The following is a 26,343-nucleotide window of genomic DNA, read 5'->3' on the forward strand; positions in this document are numbered from 1 at the left end:
TGAAGGAAGCAGGCATGAGCACGGTGTACGCAGAAACCCTGCAAGCAACCTCTACCTGATTTTGGAGGGCAAGCAAGAGGAGCTCGTGTTCATCTTGCAGCTCTTTCTGCTGCCATGGAAGCAGTCAGGCAGCGTGGGGGACCTGGAGCAAGGCTCAGCTCTGTGGTGCCCTCCATGCCTTCACACCACCTCTCACAGCCGCTTCCCGAGTGTGCAGGGGGGTTTGGGGCACGTTTTAGGGGTTTGCGCGAGGGCTGGAGCCGGAGGGGTGAGTGGGCAGAGCCAGTGGCTCAGGAGCTGGTTCACACAGTTTCCTTGGTTTGCTTCAGGGCATGAGCTGGTGCAGAGGGAGGGAAGCTCGCAGAAAGTGGTGTGTGGAACGGGTTTCCTTTCAGACTTGGGGCAGCTGAGTTCAACCTGCCAACTCAGCAAGGGAAAAGAAGTCAAACGATAGCGCGTGTGCATTTATGGTTGGGTCTGGGGAGTTCTTTTTTCTTGCGGTAGAGGGTTTTGGCTGTTGTGGTTTTTATTTTTTTTTTGTGTAAGTAGCGACAAAGCCTGATATAGCCATTAGGTCGTTCTGTGTAGTTTGGGGGGCAATTTTTTAAAGAACATGGCTACGATTGGAAAGAGGTAAAGAAATGCCTGTAAGCTTTAGGTCAGCAGCCCAGTTAGGACTTCAGCTAAGTCAGAGGAGTGCACATACGACCAGGAAAGCCACCCGCAGGAGACCTTTGCAAAACAGTAACTCATAATTGTGGCATTAGTGCTAATTTAGCACCCCCGTTCACCCATCCTGCCCCTGAGGAAGGCTGGTTCACAGGGACAAATACCCACTCCAATACCGGCGGCAGGTCATTGCAATCCCTTTGTTTTGTTTTGTTTTTTTTTCCAATGCCAGCTATGTTGCCTTCTCTGTAATGCATAGCTGGTGCCTGTTATTGTGAAAGATGGCATGGAAAATCAAGACTCATGAGTGTGGCCTCATGTTTAATTAGAAGCTAATGTGCTATTATTATTAGGCACTGAAGGAATGTACTGGCGAAGCAGTGCTTGAGCTGTTTTAAAAGCATTTTTTAAGTGTACTTTCCCCTTGCCTAGCTGGCACGCACCGCCTTTATTAGGAGGCACAAGACTGCTCTTACCTGGTCTTACAGCTCTTTTGCAGTTCAGGCAAATACCGCTGGAATTAAAGCACCTCAAATCTCACTGTTTGGAGGCCTTTGAAATAGAAGGGTATGGTGTGTGCTAGGCGAGGCCAAGTGTTTAATCACAGTGGCACAGGACTTGAGAGACTAAGTGGTCTGTGGTTGAATTTGCTATAAAGAGAGACTGATTAAGTACAGCTTAATGAAACACGACAACCTTATTGGTCTCAAAAGAAGTTGAAGGAAGCACTAAGAAAATTACAGTTTTGTTTGTTTAATGAGAAGTTTCACTGTCAGCACTTTTAGGAAGCTTGCTCTGACTGCCATGCTCCAGTAAGAGGTATATTGCTTTGTAACCTCCGTATATTGGCATGAGCGTGGCTTCACCATCTGTTCTTTAATACGGTTTCATTAGGCAGTCAGTGAGTTGCCTTGAACTTCAAGAAATTGAACTAGGGGAGCTGCACACAGAGGTACCTACCTGGAGCCAGGAACAGTATCAAACAGCAGCATGTTTCCTGCCCCCTCTGCAAGCACCCATGCTCCTTTGGTGGCCCTCAGCCACTACCATCTCCAATGACAGGACACTGGGGTTTGGTTTTTAAGAAAGTATTGACTTTCATGGGGCTAGATTCCCACAGGAGCACTCTGACTCCCAAAATCAGATACTGAGATAGCACTGGCATTTGTACTGCTGCCATCAGCTACGTGCAAAAAAGGTCTCGAGCAGGAGCAGCTTTCCTATCGGGGAGGTGGGAACAAAGCATGACACTGCTGCTTGCTCTGTGGCACGCATGGTGGGAACACACCACCAAGGAGAGGTGAGGTACCTTTCTGGGCAGCAGCCTGACCAGTCAACAGGGAAGATGCAAGAGCATTTGACTTGGCTTCAAGGTAGGGAAGAAAACTAAACAGCATAAAAGGAAAGCATCCCCGTTATACATCAACGTGTTATGCATGCAAAGGCTAGGTTGTGTGGGGGTTTATTCTATAAATTTGTTCTGCAAATTACACCTCTACTTCATTCAAGCTTCTTACCTTCCATATGAAAGCTAAGGGGAACATAAAACTGAGGTCAGCCTTATGTGTCAATGGTTTGGGCTTTAATGCTGTTAAACACAATACAGTTGTGTGCTGCTGCTGGTCAATGGGTTTTCAGTTGCTTTAACAACTACAAAATACAGACAGATATGGAACACAATTTTTTATTAATAACAGATCACATTTAAACTTTGAAAAGAGTGAAATTAAAAGGTGTATTAAAACATACCCACTCTAAGCAATCTATTTTCTTCAGTAGAAAAAAAAAGCATACAACAGGTAGAAATACTATATACACAGTATATCAGTCTAGTCATCAGCCCCTCCAAGCATTGTTTTACAAATTGGTATAACGGTGTTAGAATAAACCATCCAGTTACAGTCCGGTATGAATTTTAGCTTTTGACTTTTTCATTTAAGATAAACCACTAAGCACCTAGTTCAGCTTACTGATATTAGGATACATACAAGGTGGTACTGTATATGAAGATACCAGTGTTAAGCTCTTACTTCCGCTTACGTATTTAGGGGATTCTACCTTGTTAATAAGTCTGCCTCATCAATTTCAAGTACATGGAAAACTGTAATCAATGTCTCCATTAAACAGAGTACCTTCTGACACTGAAATGTAAATAACTATATCTCAAATAGCCCTTTCCCCATCTCTTACTTTAATTTCAAGCAGATTTGTGTTGTGTTTATTTTATGCTGGAGGCTTTCAGCCCAAAATATAGATCACTGCAATAAACCAGGAATCTATGCCATCTTATTTTTTTTTTTTGGGGGGGAGGGGGGGGATAAAAAAGCAAAATGTTAGTTCTTAAATTAGTTTGGCACATAAAAAAAAAAGCAGCAGAGGGGAAACCCACAAGTTACGTCCTTCTCTCACAACATCCTTAGGAGGGGAATGTCAATACACAGACAGGGCAGGCACAGGCAGAATGACTGATACAGACTATGGCACGGCAGACTCCAGCTCTTAGCCTTACGTCTGGCCTTAGTCCATGTGGGCTCTCACTCGCACACTCAAACACAAGTAGCTTCTGCTGGTTGCACTTCAGTCCATCAGCTGACACTGCTGATGAGCACTGCACAACTGGAGAAGGCCCTCATGAGTCAAGCTCCAGCAGCCTTCTTGCACCTGGTAGAAAGGCAGCAAGTTCTGTACCTTTTGCTTAAGTCTCACTTAACAACATAGTAACCGAGCTATTACTGCTCTGCTGAGCAAGCTGCAGCAGGGTCTGACGCGTGGGTCTTTGCATGTCAGTGTGCGCCCCGTGCTTCAGAAGAACCTCAACTGTTTTTATGTGCCCTCCTCGTGCAGCCAGATGAAGAGCTGTCAACCCTTCGTTGTCAAAAATATTGATATTTTCTGAACTGACAAGTTCTTCTACTACTTCAGAGTGCCCATTTTCTGCAGCAAGATGTAATGCTGTCCTATTTAAAGGGCCCCTGGCTAGAACACTGGCCCTTTCATCTATCAGCAACTTTGTTGTTGCTAAATGGCCGCTGCGAGATGCCAAGTGCAGAGCGGTGTATCCTTCTGCTGTTGCTGCCTCAATGTCTGCACCATGTTTAAGAAGCAGCCTCGATGTGCTTGTGTGGCCAGTTTCAGCAGCTATGTGGAGAGCAGTCTGCAAGAGTGCGTTCTGTATGTTGACATCTGACTCCAGGTCTATGAGAAGGCGAGCGACACGGTAGTGTCCTCGTTGCGCAGCCAAGTGTAGCGAGGTCCTTCCATCCACGGTCTGCACATTCACGTTTGCACCCCGCTGTTTGGCCAGGAGCTTCACAATGGGGAGATGACCTTGCCAGGCAGCATAGTGCAGTGGCACCCAGTCATCCTTTCCTTTGATGTTCACATTAACGCCTCTTCTCAGCAGGATCCGCACGATGTTCTCTTGGCCATACTGACAGGCTATGTGGATGGGGGCTCTGCCTTCAAAATCTATCTCATTTAAGGATGCATTCTTATCAAGCAGCATTTTGGTGCTGAAATCATCCCCGTTTTGGGCAGCAAAGTGAAGAGCAGTCCACTGATCCTCATCTTTGGCATTAACATTGATTTTCCTAGCCATAATCAGCTCCACAATGCTTTTAACTTTCTTCTCGATGGCTATGTGGAGAGGGGTGGATCCTTTCTTGTTGGTGAGGTTAGGGTTAGCATTGTACAGGAGCAGCCATTTGACACATTCTTCTTGACCGGATTCAACAGCCAAGTGCAAAAGACTGGAGTTCCCATCTAAAACAATATCAACATCTTGAGGCTGGAGGATCTTCATCAGCTTGCTGGTATCGCCAGATAAAATGGCCTCTGTTAGCTTCCTTTTCTGTATGTCTGTAGTACCAATATCTAGATGGATATAAGGAAGAAATTTTTCACAATGAGAGTGGTGAAACACTAGAATAGGTTGCCCAGAGAGGTGGTAGATGCCCCATCCGTGGAAACATTCAAGGTCAGGCTGGATGGGGCTCTGAGCAAACTGATCTAATTGACAATGTTCTTGCGCACTGAGGGTTTGGACGAGATGACCTTTAAAGGTCCCTTCCAACCCAAACTATTCTGTGATTCTATGAAAAAGACACCATCACAGTTCTGATACCCATCAAACTTTACTTACCCAAGGCTAACGTATCTGGTGGCTTCAGCAATGACTTGACTACAAAAAAATTCCCCCTCTGCCCCCTGCAGCGGTTTCAGAACAATTTCAGGTCAGATTTGGAGCCCCACTTATTCCTTTTCTTGGGAAATGAAGAACAAAGGATGCTGTGATTGACCTCCCTGCACTAATCATTGTCTGCCTAACTGGAAAACAGAAGCATTTGTTTTGCAGTATTGGATTCAAAAGGGAAGGGCGTGTGTGCAACAGTAAGAGTCTTTATGGGGCTACTGAGAAGGTGGCTTAAGTCTTCTCAAAAAACAAAAAAAAAAGAAAGTGGTGCTGAGACTTGGGCTTAGTATAACTGAAAAAGCCACAAACTCAGCTGACTTGACTGGGCATTGGCTTTAGTCCCGCTTCGAGCAGGACGCTGGACTAGGTGACTTCCCTTCCAACCAACCTTTACATGACTGATTCTGTAATTGCTTTGGTGGGAATTCAGGTCACTTCAAAAGTAAATGAGATTTATTATTTCTCATTAGATCACGTTTGGGAACCACCTCATTCTTGGTTTTTTTAAATAACTATCTCCAGTAAACAAATTTGTAGCACTGACAGGAAGAGAAAGCAAGGCTAACAGTGATTTCCAGAACACTATTCTTTATATGACTGCTCTCCAACCCATTGACTCCCGTGCCCCAGTCCAAACAGCTACAAAAATAAACAACAACAAAGAAAAACCTGAGCAGTACCTGAACTCTCCCTTTCAAAGGAAAGGGAAAGGGAGCCTCTGGATGAAAAAGCTGAATCTACAGATGACACTCCTGAAAGCCGCTTGTCACTGGAGGCAAGTTTAGACTCAGAAGAGCTGCGGCTGAGATCCTCAGGGCCTTCCATAGTCTGTGAAATCCCCGAATCCAGCTGGGACAACAACTCTGAGAGACTGTAATCCTTAACTGATGGTAAAGCAGGCTCCTGTTTCGTCTGGGATAATGCAGACACCCCCTTCAAGAGAAGCACACAAGCATTTTAGAAAGGTCAGTAAAGAAAACTGAGCATGAGGCCCTACAGGAAGAAACATAAGTTTATTAGTTTGCAGGCAGCCTTTAAGCACTGTTCATATTAAATTAAACCTATGAATAAGGTCACTGAAAGTTTTCAGATGCAGAAGGGCAGCTTTCATCAGTACTCACACAGCCACTAAAGCCGCACAGCTCTTCTGTCTACAGCATTTTTTAAGATCAGTCACACCCACATAGTTCCAGCCTTTATTTCCTAACTGTCCCGCTCTCCCTCAACAGTCTAAGATCCACTTGCGCTTAGTCCTGTGCTGAGCTTTTCCTGAGCTGGTCCATGCATTTGCTGTCACTTTCGCATTCCAGTCCTTCACCAAGACCCACATCTATCAGGCAAGAAGGTGCTCAAAAGCAGCAAAGAGAAGGTTGCTTGGGAAGTTACAGATAACAAAGGAACCTGTTCCTTGAAAAACCTAGTGCACTTGAACAAGAGATGAAAAGAGAAAATACCTCAGGCTGCTGCTCTGGGGAATTCTTGGTGTCCAGGTCCTGAGTTATCATCTCTTTTGTTTCATCTTCCGGTTTTTCACAAAGGGCCTCTGTTTCTGAAGTGATTTCTTTAAAGAAAGCAAGAGAAGGTGTTTGGTTTGGTGTTGCTTGTTTTTTTTTTTAATAGGAGACTTTTCCGAGATGCCCTGCTGCCGTTCTCTATCATTAGAGCTTAACAGCTTTGAGATACTGTGGGAGAAAGACTCCAGTTTTGACTATTCCATTGAGCACCTCATCAGTAGGTACAAGTGTGTCGCTAAGCAAAGAGTGCATAGGGTTGACTGAGCAATTCATTTTCACATTCAGACCAGACTGATGTTACGTGGTGGCTACACTGCAGGTGCATAAAATGGGAACCAGTCTACTGCTGGCAGACTGAGACATGTTTTTAAAAAGATGGGAACCCTCTTCCCTTCAGTCCCCATACCTTGTTTGGCTAGGAGGAGAGGGAAGAGGCAAGTCTCTCCCATTAATGCTAAATGAAGCTACCTGGAGATAGCACTTGCCTACATCCTTCTGCACCTTTGAATTCCTAACTGGTGCTTTGGCCAAGTTCAAGTCTTTCACCAGAGTTGCCTTTTATTGGCAGAAAAATGACCGTACAGTGTTTTGTTACAAGAAAACAATTTAGGTTCTCAGCATACAACAGTAAGTGCCAAGAGCAAGGGCTTTCAACGTTTTGGTATGGTGAAAACCACAACAACTCCAGCTTGGTATATGCCCTGATACACACAATCTGAAATGAACATGATTTCTGGCTAAATGTGTCAACTGGTTCAGTACAGTCCTTATTCCTGATGTGTTTACATGACATCGTCATGGTCAGACTTGTCCTCAGATAATCCCTTCCTCCACAAATGAATAAGTGGCCTGTATCATTGTTTCTACCATACAATGTGCTCTATTTATTTTGTCACAGAGGTTCACAGCGTTTACCCCAAGGATTAACAGAGTCCTGAGCAATAACGTGACTCATAGAAGAATAAATGGGCAGCCAAGTTACGAGGAAATCTTACCTTGAAATGTTGGCCGTTCACCAGGATCATCTTGCCAACATTTTTGCATCAGTTTGATCAAGTTATTACATGAATGAGGTCTGGATTTGGAAACAGCAGGTAGCTCTGGGCGGTGGCCTTTAACTACTTTTACCATAATATGTAAAATGTTGTTTTCCTCTGTAAAGCAAAAGCACACAAGTTAAGATTTCCCAGCAAAAGGAAGGATTTCTCTTTTGTCTAAGAGCATTAACAGTGTATTAGGCTGCAACTTTGTTTTCGTGCATTTTTTTCTAGATTTAGTGTGCTTTCTTTTATCAACAGGGAAAAAGAAGTTGGTCTTATTCTCCCATAATACATTCGTCAACGCAGTAACACCTACTTCCTGTGTATCAGTTAAAAACAATTGTCAGTAAGTGACTGTGTTCTTTTGCCACCCATAAAAGACACAGAACCAAGGAGAAAAACTCAAACAGTTCTTTGCTACCTCTCTCTGGAATTCCATATCTGGTTTAAGAAAACTGAACCACAGCTTTTAGTTAGACCAGGTTCCTGAACTTCTCATAAAGGTGAAGGGAGAACACAAATCAAGCAGTGCAGTAATGTGGCTCTCTGAAGTCAACCATTGGGCTAAATGGGATCTCTCACTTGGAGAAAAATTAATAGTAGACTGGGACCTGTTCAAACCTGTTTGCTATACATAGGCTAGTCATACACACAGGAAAAGTCATAAAGAATAAATAGCTGCCTGTTGATCGGTACATTTACTGTGGGGTGGGACAAGGCTTATTCTCACAGACAGCTTTTTTTTTTTTTTTCAAAGAACAAAACTGTACCTACAATCTACAAATAAACTACAGAACATTTCTATAGAGAAGCTGTTTCTGAAAACAGCACAGTCGACTGTCAGTTGGCTTCGCTCTGCACTGCTCCTCGTTGGCCGCAAAGAAGTCTGCACAGACCACAGGCTAATCTAGGTCTGTACAGCAAACACCAGCAGAAGCAAAAAGCTGCAACTAGGGCCCCCTGCAGCAATACAGGTTCTGCTTTCATGATGTAGGACAACAGGGGACTTACATTTGTGATCAGAATTTGAGAGCTTAAAGATGTCTGCCACGCAAGACTAGGAATTTGGGGGACGTGCATGTAACCTGGGGCTGGTGAAGCAGGAAACGTGCTTATAAATGGGAAAAAGTGAAAAATTCCAACACCACCCACAATACATCAAACTTACCTGCAAAAGGCTTCTTCTGCGTAAGAACTCCCCAAACCACAATGGAAAAGCTACAAATAAATGTAAAAAAAAAATATTTCTAGGAAAGCTTAAAAAAACCAAAACCAACAAAAAAGCCAAAATCTTCTAATTTGTTTTCCTAAATTCTCTTTCCTTGTCCTTTACTTCTGCATCTAATTCAACTGATGAACACACATAGCAAGATGCAGCCAAGAACCATGATTTGAAAGTCTAGTTTTTGCAGAGAGGAACCTGAGGCAGCCAACATAGGGACTTGCTGGAGGCTGCTGAGTTCTTGGTAACATTTACAAACTACTCCACACCAACACTGACAAAATCAGAGAGCAGCAAAGCATTACTGTGGATTTTATTTAATACTTCTACACTGCAAGACGACTTTAAAGAAATAGATTCCATTTGGAATATGACATATCTTTTAATCTACAGCTATGATTTCCTTTTCCTAATAACCTCGCCACAAAAGAAGAAACAAAGACCTAGTGATGAAATCCACTGAAGATAGCTAAGAATTTTGTCAGACTCGAAAAGTAGGTCAGGATGTACTTTTTGATGGGGAAATGAAAGGTGGGCAGAGTGCCTCCTGTGCCAGTTGCTAATAAATAAGTGTTACTCGCGATGATAATGCTCAAGACCCAGGATCAGCTACAGTTTATTAAAAGGCCTTTACCCTACATAAAGACATTGAAAAAATCAAAGCAAATGGGACCCTCTGCAAGATGAGGCTCAAAATAGATTTAGGGGTTTCATGCTCAACTAGAAAAAGAGGGCTCATTTACAGTATTAAAGTACTTTGAAGTATTTTCATAGTTAACTGACCTGTACACATCGTGTTTGGTGTCAAAACACCTGTTTTTCTCTTTGATGCGCTCTGGAGGAAGGTATGCAATTGTGCCACACAAGCCGTCCATGCTGATGTCATGGGAATGGGACAAGCCATTGCACTTTGCAAGTCCAAAGTCAGAAATCTGCAAAAAAATGGAGGAGGAAGAGGGGAAGAGAAGTGCACGCTACCATTAGACTTCAGAGGTGTTAACAAAAAATTTTCTGTAAAGACCGATAGATGTAAGAGGATGACCCAACAAAATATAGTAAGCTGCTGTTCAGAAATCCTAAGCTAAGAAAACATCTCTGGAAGCACTACACTATGGCAGGCTTTTCTTTATGGTTAGGGAAAGAAAAAAAAAAAAAGAAAAAGGTAAGCAGTTTTTTGCAAGCAACAGCATGTTAGCCCATTACATGGCAAACACAACAAACGGACAATTTATTGTAATTTAAAACTAGTCAAATTTAGCTAGTGCAAACTACACTTTAATGTAATTATTGGTCCCCTTTCTCTGTGTGTAACCTCACATTGTATGTTATGTTTATATGTTCCGAGCACCTGTTTTCAGACCATGAGCTCTGCAGTAAGTGCAAGAGAATTGCTCTTTCAGATATCGCTGTTACACTGACGACGCCAAAGACTAAGCCCAATAGCAGAGACACAAAGTGGTTAAAAAAAGAAAAAGCAAAACAAAACAAAACAAAAAAAACACAAAAAACCCAAACCAAAACACACACACACACATCAAAAACCCACACAGGGAATTCTTTTTGGCAACTCGGAGAATATGACAAGTTGGTGCAGTGACGCAGTGAACACAGCTGAAATGAACAAGTGACAGCAAGTTTATAAAAAGGAAAACACACCTCCACTTTAATTTGAAGTGTCAAACAAATATGCATTCATTTGCTCTTAATGGCATACCAATCATCAAGCAAACAGATAGGCAAGGAATTTCCTTTGTCTTACTTATTTCCCACTGGTCAAAAATGTCTATTATGCTAAGTGGAAATTTCAAGAAAAGTCAAGTCTTTTGGGACCATTCAGCCCACTGATTTTTGTATACATGTTAGATAAGATTCCCCCCCCGCCCGACTTATACATTCTTTTTATCTAATAAATGCTCAGGTTTTTCAATGACTCATTCCCCTTTTGATCTTCACAGCTTCTCCTTTGAGAAAGTTCTCCCTCAAAACAACAAGCATAATTAAAAAAAAGCTTTTTTTTTTTTTTTAATAGGCTCCAACTTTACACTTTCAGAAGTTTCTGTCTACAGATACCACAAAGCTAGTCATAACATGCATCCATTACTGGAAAGGGAGAAAACTGCTGCCAGCTTGGGCCTCCTGGAGAACAGGCAGGCTATGCAGCCATCGGTCTTCAAATGCTAGGAATCTCCCTTTGCCATAAACCAAACAAAGCTACACACACAGCTTCAGGAAGAACTTCTCCCAGGCGCAAAGCGCTCCATAGAGGCATTCTCAGGAGCCGTAGGAGCCCTGTACCCTCGCACACAGGTATATTCATTCAACCTGTTGTCCATCTAGATCTTAAATCTGTAGGGTAACGTGGGAGTGACTTGAAAAGAAAAAAAAAAAAAAAGAAGGGGGAAAAAAGGAAAAAAATCAAAGTTATCTGGAGAAATAGTTTTTCGTGCTTGTAAGGCTACGCTCTTGGAGGGGGATTGCTGGCCTCCTCAGCAAGCAAGCACTGGAGTTCAGGAAAGCAGTAAGTAGTCAAGAAACCCAGGTTGGCAAGCCAGCTTACCCTGGCAAGAGCTGAATCAACCGCCCCAGGAAGTGCTGCAGGAGTTTGGGGCACTTAGTGCTCCACAGGAGAACAAAAGCACAACCCCAACATCGCACAAGCCCGCGGTGTCAGGTTAATAAACGAACCGACTGCTGCAAGTCTGAACAGATCCGACCTGGCGAGGCACTGCTATCCTTTGATTAACGCAAAGCAGAGGCTTGTATACACCTCAAGAAATCCATATGGCATGCAGGCATAATTAAAGCAATACACCTTCCTCTTTGTCTAAACAATACCGGGTTTCCTACTGCGTAAGTTAAGAAATAAAGATGAAATACAGACAGCACGGTGACACTCCTGCGTTAAGAGCCACCAGCTATGTTGCGTGAATCTAAGGCTAGGGGCTAAGGCAGGAGGCTAAGCACACAAGATAGACAGAAAAGGTCTCAGTCTCAGCCTACAAACCAAGAAACAGCCAAGATACATAGTATACCCCCCCAGCCCCCCAAGACTAGCAAGAACTTTGCCTTGTGAACCTGCCCCTACCTACTGTGAAGGACTAGGTTTTATACCAATTAATAGGAAATGAATCTGTACAGGAGAGCTTCAATCACATCAAGTTCTGCAGAAAGCCCTGGAAATTGAAGAGTTGTTATCTTCCAGGCTGCAACAAAATAGTAAGATTCTGCAGACAGCTTTTGTGGCTTTTATTAGTTCCTTTGGGGTAAATATTCCACACTGCATGGTGTATTTAGTCATGCAATTTCTTTAAACATCAGTGGGAACTGTGCAGTGGGTGGAAGACACGGCCATTTAACAACCTATTTTGCCTTTAAATTGCTTGCCAGGTACCCGATTCTGCAATACAAGGCACCCTTGCTGGAGAAGGTAGTGAAAGCAGAGCACCCCTCGCCGCTTCTTCCTCCGCATCCCCGCTAGCCCTTGCAGCCCACCCCAGGATCTGCCCTGCCCCACCATCTGACAGAACCCGTAATCTCACTCCTCACATCAGTTATTTCAGGTGGAGCCCATCACGCTTCAAAAGCATACCTAATATCAGCCAGAGTTAAGAGGAGACACAGAGGCGACAGACTGCTTCATGCAAAACACGTGGTGAAGAGGTAGGAAGAAGAGAAAAAAAAAAAAACACAACATTGGCCAAAGCCCACGCAGACAGTGGGATCGTTCATGTTCAGACAGCTCGCTCCATCTCTGCTCTGAAAAGGTCTGCATGAGAACAAACACGTGAGGAGCGACTGGGGAGGGGAGCTGCACATGAATTCCTGCCCGCTTCCCAGCTACACGTACTTTACTGAGAGATTCCAAGAGCTAAAGATATTTTTATTTTTTCCCATTTGTTTTAAATCGAGTATGCTATGCACACAAGTCTTTCTCGGCTTCTATCATTTGTGGATGTTTCAATTCCAGTTTGTAAAAAAACCCTGAAACACTCACTTGCAATGTTTTAAATGCTTGAGTTTGTCAACTTACTTTTTGGAGGGGTTTGGGTAGCTTTGTTTTTGTTTGTTTGTTGGTGGTGGGGTATTTTGGGGTAGGGGTGAGGGGGGTGGGGGTGTTGTTTGGCTTTTGGTTTGGAGTTGTTTTGGTTTTTTTTTTTTGTAAGATAGTTTAGTAGATATGTTCCCATAACTACAGTGGTTACTGAAGTCAGCTATTCCCAAACACTGCAGGGATCTAGCTCCCAGGAACAAAATTAGTGCTGGGAAGGCGCTTTCCCTGACGACTGCTGACAGGCCATCCTGAAGTGCGCGCTTAGCTTCTGATGCTGCATGTCATTTTTCTGTAAATAAGACTCAAGAATCTGCTAGAGTGGACTCAGGGACAGAGTTCACCTATAGGTTTTCTTCATCAAATAGGTAACAAAGCCATCAGATTAATTTTTAATCACTGTTGGCATACCCAGTATTTGCCTCTGTCCAAAGTCTCTGTGCTCTTGGATATTGAGAATGCCACCACGTTCATCTACGGGGTTTTCAGGTGTGTGAGTGTGTGTGTGTGTGTGTGGGGGGTGGCCTTGTTTGTTTGTTTTACTGGAGGGGGGGGGGAAAGGCTGGTTGTTTCAATTTTGTTCTTTAAGAAATACCAGAAATTTTTAAGAGACTTACATGGGTCACAGATTTGGACTACTAAAAATTAGGAATAAAAATTAATTCCAAGTGTAGGCACAACCAGCATCTGCGCTTCAAATGCCTTTACTTCAGTGTTTATAAACACACCTCAGCTAGCTACTAAAAGAAGTCGTCCTGAAACAGACTGTATTTCCATCCTCTTCCAGCCTGCCCTGAAACCTTAACTCCTCAAAACCCGTTTCACGTGTGATGTTTGTAACGCTCTCTTCAGAAGCGGCAGAAACCAAGGCCACGGTCAAACATCGATTTTAATCCAACATAAATCTACATGACTGTAACAGGGATGGTCTTGTTCCCTCCCCTGTGCCACCACAATTAGATCAATTAGAGAACTGATCAAGGTGAAAACCAGCTTTGTTGCTTGGGATTAAAAAGCCATGTAACAACAGCCCTACATGGAAACCTTGATCAGGAAGGGTGGGAAACAGGGAGCAGGGACACAGAAAACAACAAAACCTCTTATCATTTCTAATAACAGGAGGGCATTTGCAGCTGATAAAAAAAAATAAAAAACGATCTGTTAACTACATCAGGTAGTCTAATAGAGACAGACAACCACTCTTTACCAGCCTGGCCTCTGGGTATTACTTTGACGTACAGTTAACGACCTACATTAAGAAGCTTTCTGATAAACGAATTTGCCCGTCTGACTAGGCTGCTTCTAATTCCACACTCAAATTTTGCAGCTCCTTCCTCATCTAAAGCAAATAAAGGTGAAGACCACAGAGGCAACCTATCCATGTTTAGTAAGACCATCAGCGTGGCACAACACAGCAGCAAACTTCACTCTTGACACTGGTTTAAATTGGAGCGCTGGGGGAAACAAAAATAAAAGCAACTACAGTGAGCTTAAAGCAGTGCACAGCTGAGACCAGTTCAGCCCGCTTCAAGTTCTTTAAAAACAAAATCTGGGAGATGAAAAATAACTGGTGGGATTTGCCTCTGTCTGTGTGTACCCACACATATATACATGCGCATGCATGTATATATATACACATATATATGAGAAGCTGCAAAAATAGTAAGAGATAGCTGGATAGTAAGAGAAGCAAGAACTTACAAATAATGCTTTTACCTAGAAGTATTAAGTTGCAGGCTGACTTCATTTTAAATACATGAACAAAAAGTAACACTCTCAACGATGAGATTTTTGAAGATAAGAAACCTGGGAAACAGTAATAGAGAGAACATGCGGGCACGGTAGCTGGCAACAAGTTAGGGTATGAGATTACTGCATGGTGGGGAGGGTGGTGGGTGCATTGTGTGTGTGTATTCTCCTACTGAGGGCCCTGGAGAGAGATCACATCCGAGCAGGGAACAAGCAAATGAATGTGGCACTGCTTCCCCAGCACCAGCTCCCTGCAAGCCATTGCCGCATCCCAGGGAGCGATCCAGAATTCACACAGAGGACAGGAGAGCTGAAGAACAAGCTCATAAGACGTGGTCCGGTTAGGCAAAAACTAAATGTTAAGCAGCCCATTAAGTATCAGAAGGCTGCATCAATGGAACACTGGAGAATGGGGCAGGGAGGATCTTACTGATACAAATAGAAGCAACAGGTTGAAATTAAAGAAAAAAGAAAAGGAAAAAAATAAAAAGCAAGCTGATCCTGGCTAGCAAAGCCTGTCTGGGTATGGAGTAATCCTCCCAAGGAAACCACACTGCTTAAGGCAACCAAGATGGAGCAGGACACAGAGGGGAAGGGAGCTCCCAGCTGAGGCTCCAGTCAGTACTGACCTCCACCACCACTCGCAGGGGAGGAGGCATGCATGCATCCATCCGTCCTCCAAAAAACAGCAAAGCCTTACCTTGCATTGTACATAGTATATACATATATTTAAAATCACCAAGGAAACCCCAACATGCCTTTGAAAAAGTTAACATCTGTCTGTCTATGTCCCTGCTCAGTGCTCAGGCTAATCCATCCTCTTAATTATCCTCCCAAGAACAAAATTCAGCACGCGCTTATGTAACACACAGGAGATGGCTTTATGATACGGAGGCACCCACTTGATGATAAGTTCTGTACAACACGACTGCGTTAGTCATCATCCTCACTTGGGCTTTTTACAGTAAGTGGTGTGCTTGTAAAAGAAGAAGGGTGTGTTTCCATTCAACTAGCAATGCAGCACAGAAGCATTTCTAATGTGCTCCACTGGAAGACCGTCTGTTTCCTGGCTCAAGGGCAAACAGTTTATACAAGTCCTCCCTACCTCCAAACTCTTCTTTTGCAGTCTGCAACATCTCTTCACTCACCTTAGGATTCTATTAGGGACAGGTCATCTACCAAATTAACTCTAACATTTAAAAAGTAAAAGCACTTCAATCATCAGCTCCATTAGCCTTCCAGCAAGAAAATGCACATTCAATCAAGCTGCAGGGTCTGAAATTTAATTACAGGTTTCACATCACACAAAAAGAAGGTTTGGGGCCACATTTTTAAAGTGAAGGCACCTCATAGAATATGTACATCTCTTATATTGCATATAGGTTCCTCTCTCTGCTTTCCTGCATGGAAGGGTTTCCAAGATGCCTCCAGATGTAAAAGACTGATGGCTGGAAAAAGGTTGGGATGAGACCATTTTTTTTCTCAACTTAATGGAAAGGGTCCGAAGACCTTCATGTGTTTCATATACAGAGCAAGTGGCAACAGTTGAGGCATGTCAACAATGACCTCACTGGAAACATTTTTTTTGAACATTCTGCACTTTGCCCCTTGGATTACATCACCACCCAATATAGGCTACACAGTAGGCAGAATATCAGGCAGCATTTCAACCTCCTGAAACAGAAAAATACAGCCTTCATATCTTGGCTCACGGATGAGTCAAGAATTAGGAATTTAAGAAGTTATGCAAGCAAGCACAAACTTTAGGTAAATAAATTCTTAGCGACAATCCCTCAGCACCAACGTGTGAGAAAATACTTTCAACAGTTCAAATCCTGATGTTTTGGTCATAATACCATAGACCACCTGACGATGCCTCCTATTCCAGAAAGAAAATCCTTCTAAGAAGTACACTACTAAGAGGCCTAGTAAAAAAGCTGAGACTGTCATAGGTGTGATTTCGTGAGAGGCACAAACCTCTTATGGCTCCAACCCCCTCATGACATCAGGAGAGACGTTTTCATTTCATGAAAACATCATTTTTAGAATGGTACAAGCCAAAGCCATTTGGCCAGTTTGAGGGGGATAGGAAAATGAAGCAGATGGATGATGGCACCAATTAGAATCTATGATTACTTGTACCGAGTTATATCAGCCAGCCAGCATGATTAAACCTGCAAGAGTTTGGCCGCTGATTTGAAAAAAATCGGGAAAAATATGTATGTTAGTCTCTTCTCCAGAAGGAAGGATCAGAAAGCAAGCACAACCTCCTTAGTCCAGCTGTCAAAACAGAACCTCCAACAGAGAAGGCCAACAAGTTTTGCTAGCTTACTCTGGAGATGGATAACGAAAAGAATTTCATGCTGATACAGCCACGAAAATTTCCTTAAGTGACCTCTGGTATGCATAAGCAGTCAGGACAGAGATACTTCTTCACTGTATATGCTCTCAGCAAATGAAAGAAGAAAATGAGTTGCCTCCATGAAGGCTTCTCTGGAGTCCAGCTGTAAATGAGATTTGGGTATTTAGTGGAGCACACAAAGCCAGAAGGACCTACACAGAACAAGGTTACCACTGAAGTTGTGGAAGTGGCACAGATGATTTAGAGATTCACACTACTTTTCTCTCCCTGTCTCATCTGCCTCATGATCCTACTGCAAGGAAATATATAGCAGGACCAATTAGGTCTCAAAACCAGAGTTCACTACACTAGCACCCTCCTAAAATTTCAGGAGAGCTCTCACAAGCTCCCTAACTCAACCTCTATGTATGTACCAAAATGGTGCATAAATGAGGTAGGCAAGTTTGGGGATTGGAGCGGTTGGGTTGCTGGGCATTTTTCTAACTCAAAAGGAATGCTGCTGGTTTCTCTCAGGCCTTTGAGTTTGGCAGGAACCATACAGGAATATCCAAAAGTGTGTCTCTGGTACAGAGTGCCTGATGCGTACCTTGACATGATAGTGGGCATCAAGCAGGATGTTTGCAGGCTTTAGGTCCAGGTGCAGTAGCGGAGGGGACATGCAGTGCAGGAAGTTCATCCCCACGGCTGTCTCGTGGATGATTCGGAAGCGCAATTCCCAGGGCAGAGGTTCGGAAGCCAGGAGTTTTTCCAGAGACCCCGTTTCCATGTATTCCATGACCAAGCCAACAGGCTCTTTACAGATGCCATAAACAGGAAGGATGTAGCGAAACTTTGCCATTTCCATCTTCCTGGCTTCTTCCAGTAACTCCATGCGCTCCCTGGGTAGAAGAGAACAGATGGTGAAGGATGGAGTAGCTGTTTCTCCCCCTCCTGCCCCCCCCAAAATATGCACAAAAGGTTTCTCATGAAACCGAACACCGCACTTCATGATGATCGCTTTCATGACCACGCTACATCTCATCAGCCTGTACTCCAGGCACATTTCCACAGTTACTAAACTTTGTTTTATGCTTCTAATGGCAGGCAGCTCACAGCTGCCGAACCACAGACGAGCTGCACGCTTCGACAGCGCAAACATCCCTAGTGTAAAGCCCGTCTACCCCTCTTTGATGTTTATGCTGCGCTGTTCAGAAGGAGGACGATACATGTAGTGCCCAGATTTACCACCGCTGTAACTCCTTGGGCTAAAGTCATTAACTTTTTGTGAGTCATACGGCTGTGTTAATCAGGAGCAAGCAGGGACGGCGTTGCTTCAGCTGCCCTGCTGGCACCGGCTGCCAGTGCACAGACCCAGGCCTTGGGAGAGGAATCCCCGGGGACCCACCATTTAGGGGCACAAGCTGACCACTGTAGCTAGGGGGACCTGGCAAGAGACTCCTTGTCCTCAAAACCCAGACTTGGCAACTCCAATACTACGCTCACTCGGCTCCAGCAGATGCCGAAAACTCCCAGCACGCCATTTTTGGTGATGTAACAGTCCCAGCGCCGGCACGTGTAATGAACACCCCCGGGTTGTTTACAGGTCACTTTAGCCTGACCCCACAGAGCACTAAGCGTTACTCAGTCCGAGCTGCAGCCTCCCAGGTCAAGACCCTTAATTGCCATGCCCTCCTTCTACACCCCACACATGGCCAACCTGCCAGGAGCCACGTTTGGAAGAGGAAACAAGGGTCCACCCCCCTGTGGCCAACTGCATCCCCACGGAGGAGCCACACCTTATGGGTGAAAGAAGCCTTCAGTCCATCAAAAGCTACATTACTAGTGATGATGGGCAGCACCCAGAGCAGCTTTGGGCCGCAGGTACTGATGCATCACTGTTGCCGCCACCCACCGGTTCACAAAAGAGGACACAGGGAGGTCAGATAGATAATATTTCCTGAACAGACCCTCTCTTATTACAGGACGACTCCTGTAATGTACTCAAGGTGTGTACACTATTTAATGGAGAACAGTACCTGAAGTAATAGGACAAAGTTATAACACAGAACCCTGGTAAACAGAAAGTCCTATTTTAAAAGAAAAACACATTGCTGTGACGCTCCCCCACCCCATGCAGGTGTTTTGAGATGACCAGCTCTCCTGGAAGACATCAGGGTTTAAATATAAAGCTCAGCAAGCACATTCACAGCTGCTGCAACACCTGAACAGAAGAAAGATGCTCGTACCCTTGGCAAGGCAGAAAGCTCTGTCATCTGCCCCCTCTGCCAGTCCCCAAGAGCGGGAAAACACTGGGGGACCGATCCTGACCCAGTCACAGCTTGTGCCCTGTGCTGCTCACAAGTGATGCCAGTTACCACTGTGGAAGCCTCTGCCACGGCAGAGCTATCAGCTCCATCAAACTTTTTATTGTTTTTAAAATCCAAGGCCAGCTAGAAGCACTCTCCATTTCTAAAAAGAGAAACACCAAGTCCAACCTCAGCGCAGTGAAGCCTCCCTATGTCCCCACCGCCGATGCCCGAGTGACCCAGGGGACAGCACGCACCACCCACATTGAGACATAGCCTGCAAGGGACCCTCAGTACTCCCACATGGGTGTGATTTTGGGAATCATCATTTATCCCTTAGACTCCTCCGCATTAGGACACTCCTGTGACCGTGTCCCCTTCCCTTCCCTTCTGCTTTGCCTGCAGTGGGAAGCACAGAGTTGACGTTCGCCCAGAACAGGTTGGGAACGCGCCTGCTGCCTGTTCCTCACCAGCTGTAGTAGCCTGCAATAACCCCATGCAGGTCACATTTCACGCTAGGGGCGAGTCTAGCCTAGCAAGAAGAAGCAGACCTATTTCAGAGGCAGGATCAGGCTGAAAAATGGTTTAAGTGGGACATACACACCGGGAGGAAAAAAAAAAAAAAAGATAAGGGAAATCTTTTCTCTCTATTAACCATGTTGGCTCCTGCTGCTCCCTACAGCAACTTGCTTGTGAAATAATTGCCTTTGTAGACAAGTACCCAGTTTGCTCTTTGGCACGCTGGAAGGGAGCGCCTATGAATAACACAACCAACTCCTTGCCCCCAAGCCACATGCATAGCCAGCATAATTCACCAGGCTTCGGCGGGCTGAGCTCTGGAGTCAGGGATGTAAAATACCTGTCTGAGCCCTCCAAGGCAAGGCAAGAACCCAGCAACAACTAAAGCCTAACAAGAACCACTAGACTGCCGGGGATGCGGTTCCCGGGCTAACGACAGCCTCAGAGAACATCACCAAAATCAACGGTATCAGCTGCTCGAAATGGGGCATTTTCCTCAATGAAGAGAGAATTTCTAGTTTCAACAAAATTAAAAAAAGCTCCCTTTCTGCTTGGACCAGACCCAGTTAGTTGAGTGAATTAACTGACTAATTAACAGGCAAGTGCCCTATATCTAATTTGCCTGTTTAACTAAAAACCCCACGCAACAATTGCCACCTTTAGCATCTCCCCATTCCCAGAGCGTTCAAAACTCAATCAGCCAGCGATCTCATAAAGCCAGGGAGACATGCCAGTTTTCAAATACAGGTCCCTGTCACCTTTAGAAAACAGAAAAGTAAAAAAGACAAAAGAAATAAAGAGAGCCAAAGTGCAACTCAGTCATTACCTAAGTGCTGGAGTGCACTTGCATTAATCCTCTTAACACAAACGAGTCATTAAAGCAAGATCTCCTCCATCAGGCAAAGATGAAAGGTCTTTCCCTTTCCTTTTCCCTTAGCGAAAGGTGCTGCTGGCACTCAGCACTGCCTTAGGTGTTCTCAGTGCGCCCATCACTGCAATACACCAGGGCTAATGATGAGACCAAGGATGCTGTAGATATCCTTCACGTTCACATTTAACAGATCGAAGTATGGGATGGAGGGGGGGGGAGTTTCTGCTCAGTTACTCCTAGTGTTTAGAAATTATTCAGCACCATCACCAAGAAACAATTCTCTCCAAAGTGGAAGAAAGGAAAAGCTCCTTATGAGGTTTCTCAGTCAAGAGGCATGAGACTAGCCTCTCTTATAATAGTTTCTTATTTAACACCTACATGATTAAAGAGTCAGAATTATCTTCTCTAAGCACCTTGGCTCCATTCCCCTTTCCCTCCACTACTATATCCTAAAATTATAGTTATAAAAACTAAAAAAAGGAAAAGAAAAAGCTTGCACACAGGACAGCTGAGCTCATGTAAATCATGGGGATGCATATTCTCTCTCCTATAATATTATTCGGGGATAGGGGCATACACAGCAAAAGATCTAGCACTGGGTTCAGTGCCGAACAGAAACTTTGTCAGAGAAGAAGTCAGTGACAGATCTCCCATTTTCAAAGCAATTAGAAGCATTACATGAATGAGGGACCACTGACATCCCCGAAACAGCTGCCTGCTTCTGCTCAAAGTCAGACCTCAGGATAGGGCTGCATTCTTCGGATTCTCCTGGAGAGACAAGGGACTTACTCCTGCCCACTGCCTCACTCCCCAGGGCCCAACCCTTGTACCACAAACCCTGCCACAAGATCAGCCAGAATTACGACTATATCCCCATTAGCATGTATCCAATCTTTATGCCCTAAAGATAACACTGTGCTATGAAAATACAACTTGAAACTCACAAGGCAGTCCTTGCAGCTTTATATTCACCCACCACTACCACCACATTTCCTTAATGGAGACAGAGCAGTTAAAGTTGCTGCAGAGAAACTCAAAAAGCCCTGAAAACCTGTAGTTGAGCTTTCTGTGAACCACCTCCAGAGGCAGAGCAGCCAGACTTCGCCCAGGCAAGGGGAGATCCAGCCCGGCACAGCCATGCTGCTCTCCAGCAGGGAATGCAAGTTACCTCTTCACAAGCTGCAGGAGGTGAAGATGGTGACCACAAAAATACAACACCCTCGAATTGCATTTTTTACGGGGACTCTTTTGTCTGCATCATGGCAGATGTTTAAGAGCACACTGTGACCTCTGCTCTGCAGCGTACATCTTCAATGACCTTCACACTGCTGATCCTCAGAGAGAGTTGTGAGTAAGAGAAGAAAAGAAAAAGCACTTCATGGTCAGGGCAGAATATGTTTGGGGGGGGGGGGGGGAAGGGAAGAGAATCCCTTTCTTCAGGTTAACACACATCTCAGCTCTGCTAACAGACCTCTGCTGCACAGCTCTGGTACGAGGAGATTACAGGTTAATCTCGACAGCTAAACTCACCTCTACCTCTTTAAGGAGCACAAGTTGAGTTATTAAGTTCTACCTACACATCCAGAGACCACCAGAACAGACATTCATTCACCTTCATCACCTAAACAAACACAGCATCTGCTAACAACAAGGCATTTCTAAAACCTCCTAAATTTCTAAATTCTACTCCATTCCTAAATCCAGGTCCTGCAGAGGGAGGTACATGTTGGGCTTTGCTCATTTTCTTTTCCCCCCAATCAAGAAGGCAGACCTTTCCACCTCCATACCCTGTAGTCACCCCTACCAGCTAACACCTCCAGCAAAAAGCCCTCTCTGCAAACCGTTACATCATTCATACTTCTTATAGCCTGCATGTTTATGTTCAGCTATAAGAAATCCACAAAGGCTTCCAGGTTGTTCTCTGAGCTCGCCACCCTCTTCCTCCAGACCATACTTCCATTCTGGCCATTTAATTAATCTGGCAGTTAATTTCAGTAGTTAGAAGAGGCCCAGCTAAGAAGCGAAGTTACTGAACAAAATTGGTTCTGTTTTACCTCAAACCAGGACAGGGGCTAAAGAGAAAAGACTTTGCGTCCTCCACTGCAAGTCCTGGGGGGAGAGGCTCCTCCACCTTTCTGGCTCAGACTCTCTTTTCTTCAGGCTTACACTGAACCTCCCCATCTTGAGTCGCATGCGGGAAATGCTATCTCAGGAGACAGAAAGTGGGAGCAAATAAGGTGTTAGGAATGGAATTTTGCTCAATTGCCTGAGAGGGCTTGGGCTTAAAGGTAAAAACACTTCTGGCTGTACATTCAGTTTTTCTTCTGCTTGAGGCCACTTGGCTCTATGCTGTGATAATTGCCAAGAGAATTACTTCACATCTCTTACTGTCTGCAGAAACACTGTAAGAGAGACTGTATACAGAGTATTACCGCCACCAAGCCATTACAAACAGGGTTTTAATGTGGTACTAAATAAATTAAAAAACAGCCTCTGTGGTTTTTTTTTCAGTTAATGTTTCTGATATGACTAGTAATTCTTCTAACTCTGCAGCTTCACAGGGTTCCAAGAAACGGCTAGTCAAGTTAATCTGCTGGATTAACAATCTAATTACACAGGCTTGTTCCAACCTGTGAACTAAAGAGGTAGTGTTTTATTTTGTCTGTGCCCACCACTCCACCCCACCATTGGAACAGCACAACTTTCTTAGAAAAATTTCGGGTGAAAAGTCTCTTTAGGGGTGGGGTGGGGGGCAGCATTACCAGCCACTGAAAGGGGTTTGGTAGAGCAGCCTAAGAACCAAAGGAGAAGCATGTACAAATTCAGCTTAGCTTTAATTTTGCACAAACAGCTGTTTCAAAGGCCAGAGACCACCCCCCCCAACTTCTAATTAATGCTCCCCTTAAGCATTTGAAGCACAAATCTGCAGTAAAACATATAAATTAGGGTTCCACGGATCCGACTGTCAAAATTAAGCAGGAGCTGCCAGAGCCCCATGCCCTCAAAGTTCCCAAATTGTGAAGGCATTTTTGTTTACTGCACTGCATGATCATATGGTCTTTCCAGTATCTGCACACCTCATAGCCACTGAGGGACAGGCAGTTCTCTATTGCTCATTAAAGACATTAATATAGAGATTTGGTAGCAACCCTCAAAATTAATTGTTCATATTACAATAGGTGACAGCATCCTTCTTCTCTGACTGAAAATTAACTTTTGAGTCAATTTCTCAATGCTTTATGCAAATGAAAAGTGTAACGAATGTTCTAGCTTATTTTTAAGAGATCTTTTAATTTTAACTGCAAAATTAGTCAGCCACAATACAATTTTCGTTAGGCCCCAATAAGCATCAAGTCTGAAATCTACTTTGAAGTTTTAACAGCAGGAGGGCTTGCAGGTTCACCCAATAAAACACCCTCTGCAACTTTGAGGTCTTTCTCATTTTACTCACAGACACCACAGTTGCCCTAAGCATATATTAAACTCTCCCTCTCCCCTTTTAAACAAGGAACATTTTTATCTTATTTACTGTGCTATATAAGCCATGCCTACAGCAAAGTCAGCAATTCAGATAATGGGCAAGATGCCCCGCTACTCTAGGAATCGTGTAGAAGAAGGGCTTACAAACGTTTTCAATCTTGGGCCAACTTATCTCCCCCCTTCTCCAGGAACTGCAACAAGGGAAACCTTCTGTGACCAAACCAACCCACACCTCAAAAAATGAACTGCAGAATCAGCTCGTGAGTTGGCAGAGATCCCAGAGATCAAGGTGGAGCTGGAAAAGCTCCACGAACACGACTTGGCCACATTCACCTCCCACCGCACAGAGCCTGACCTGCTGGGAAATCACTGCCGTCCCTCAGAACAGAAGGATGCTTCTAAAGATGCATCTGACAGCCTTCCTCTCCTAGGAAATGAGATCTGCACTCGATAGACCCCCATCGCGCACCCAGATGGCATGAGCACAGTGAAGCCCACCGTCCTCCACCACGGGCCACGGCCAGTTACAGAGGGTAGTGAGCTGGAGGGGGTTCTCACCATGTGGTACCTTTTCCTGCAACATGCAATACAGCTCCATGCCGCGCTACCCTGCAAGGACACGTCCTGGGCAGACGCAGAGAGAAGCGCCAGCCCCATGCTGAAGCCGGAGAATATATTTCCCAGCATGTCTCCTATCACAGAACCTGCTCCCAAAAGCCAGCACCCCCCGGCACTGGGGCTGCAGCACCCGCGCCCCCAATGCCCCCCACTTGCCCCACCAGCATCTGCCACACGGGAGTCGCAAACTAACGCGTCTGCAAACGCAAAACTCAAGTGATAAGGGATGGGTCTTCGCATGGTAGGGAGAAGACTGGAAGGAGACGGGGCAGGCCAGAGAAGCCCCCCCAGATCCCATTCGGCATTTCCATGTTGGGGGACCGCCTTTGGAGCAGCAGAAGGCGTAAAGCTTTAACACAAGCCAATACACGCATGGCCCAGGGCAGGCCAAAACGTTTCCCGAACAGCTGTGAGGGAATGAGCCGGATGGGACGCTGGCTGCCGAGCGGCGGCATTTTCCAAGGGCCAAAGCAACAACGGCGTATTCATGGAGACGCTGCTCTTTCGAATGCCACCGTCCCCCTCAGGAATATTTAACTGCCCGGCTCGTTTTGCAGCGCTCGGCCAGACCTTCGTCCCCGTTTGTCGCTGTTGGTAAACAGGGCTGCTGGCTTGGCTCCCAGGGTAGGGCTACTAAGGGGGAGCCCTCAGTCGCGCGGGGCGACTGAGGGCTCCAGAGTGCCTGGAGAGGGTCCCCCCTGTCCCCCCTTACTTCTCATCCACATGCAGGCTGGGCGAACACTTGATGGCGAGCCAGGTCTTCCAGTGGAGGTGGCGCACTTTGTACACCTGCCCGAACCCCCCCGAGCCGATCTTCTCCCAACTGCCGAACTCGCTCTCCTCGAAGGTTTTCAGCAGCCCCATGGACCAAGCGGGCGAGCCCGGCTCCCGCGCCATGATCCCGATCCCGATCCCGATCCTCCTCAGCCGCCGCCACCGCCCGGCACCGCCGTGCGCAGCGCCGCCACCGCCACCGCCACCGCCACCGCCCGCCCAGGTGAGTCAGGTGTGACTGGGGGGGGGGGGGGGGGGGGAATGGCGTCACTTCCTGGGCCGGGCACGCTCCCCCCCCCCCACGCGAGCCGGGTGGTAGCGCCCTCCTCAGTCCCCAAGGATGGTCCCCCTCAACACCTATAAAGGGCAGTCCCCGTGTCACACACACACCCCGGGGTGGGCTCGGAGCGCTGCTGAGCTGTGACAAAAATCAAGCTTTTAAATAAAAAAGGGAAACCAGAGCAATTTTTCTTCTAGGCAGGGCCCCGCGGTGGCCACCCCGGCGGGGCTGGGTCCCACCGGCGAAGGGGGACAGACCTTTGGTCACCTGTGTGTCCCAGGCTCGGGCCAGCCCGCGCCGGGTGGCAAAAGCTGGTGTCCGTCCAGCCACACTCCGAAGTGACCATTTTTAGGCTGTGGGAAACCGTGCCGCCAAGAACTGATGCGTCTCTGGTTTGGTTTTGTCTTTTTTTTTTTAATATTTTTTTAGTTGCCCCTGGGATTAGCATCTCTGATGACCCCAGTGGCTGGGGCTGTCCCTGGGGACGGCTCCCATTGTGACCTGTCCTCTGCGCCTCACTGCTGGAGAGGGTCCAGCAAAGAGCTACAACGATGATGAGGGGGTTGGAGCATCACTCGTGAGGAAAGGCTGAGGGACTTGGGTCTTTTTAGGCTTGAGAAGAGAAGACTGAGGGGGGATCTTATTAATGCTTATAAATACTTAAAGGGAGGGTGCCAGGTAGGTGAGAACAGTCTTTTTTCAGTGGTGCCCAGTGACAGG

The 26,343-nt window shown here is 45.5% G+C and overlaps 1 protein-coding gene across 1 annotated transcript; it reads right to left on the reverse strand.

Moving 5' to 3' along the window:
* Positions 1-3,364: 3,364 nt before the first annotated feature.
* On the reverse strand, positions 3,365-25,570 carry RIPK4 (receptor interacting serine/threonine kinase 4; the record flags this gene model as incomplete). Its single annotated transcript, XM_082487469.1, has 8 exons — positions 25,282-25,570; positions 17,383-17,674; positions 9,421-9,569; positions 8,584-8,633; positions 7,371-7,529; positions 6,316-6,422; positions 5,542-5,794; positions 3,365-4,542 (listed from the first exon to the last, which is right to left on the reverse strand). Exons 1-8 carry the CDS (start codon positions 25,464-25,466, stop codon positions 3,365-3,367), a joined length of 2,373 nt encoding a protein of 790 aa, XP_082343595.1. The 5' UTR covers positions 25,467-25,570.
* Between the last annotated feature and the right edge of the window lie 773 nt (positions 25,571-26,343).

The sequence above is a fragment of the Vanellus vanellus genome, assembly GCF_965231255.1.
Source record: "Vanellus vanellus genome assembly, chromosome: 1".
In the NCBI taxonomy this organism is placed as follows: Eukaryota; Metazoa; Chordata; class Aves; order Charadriiformes; family Charadriidae; genus Vanellus; species Vanellus vanellus.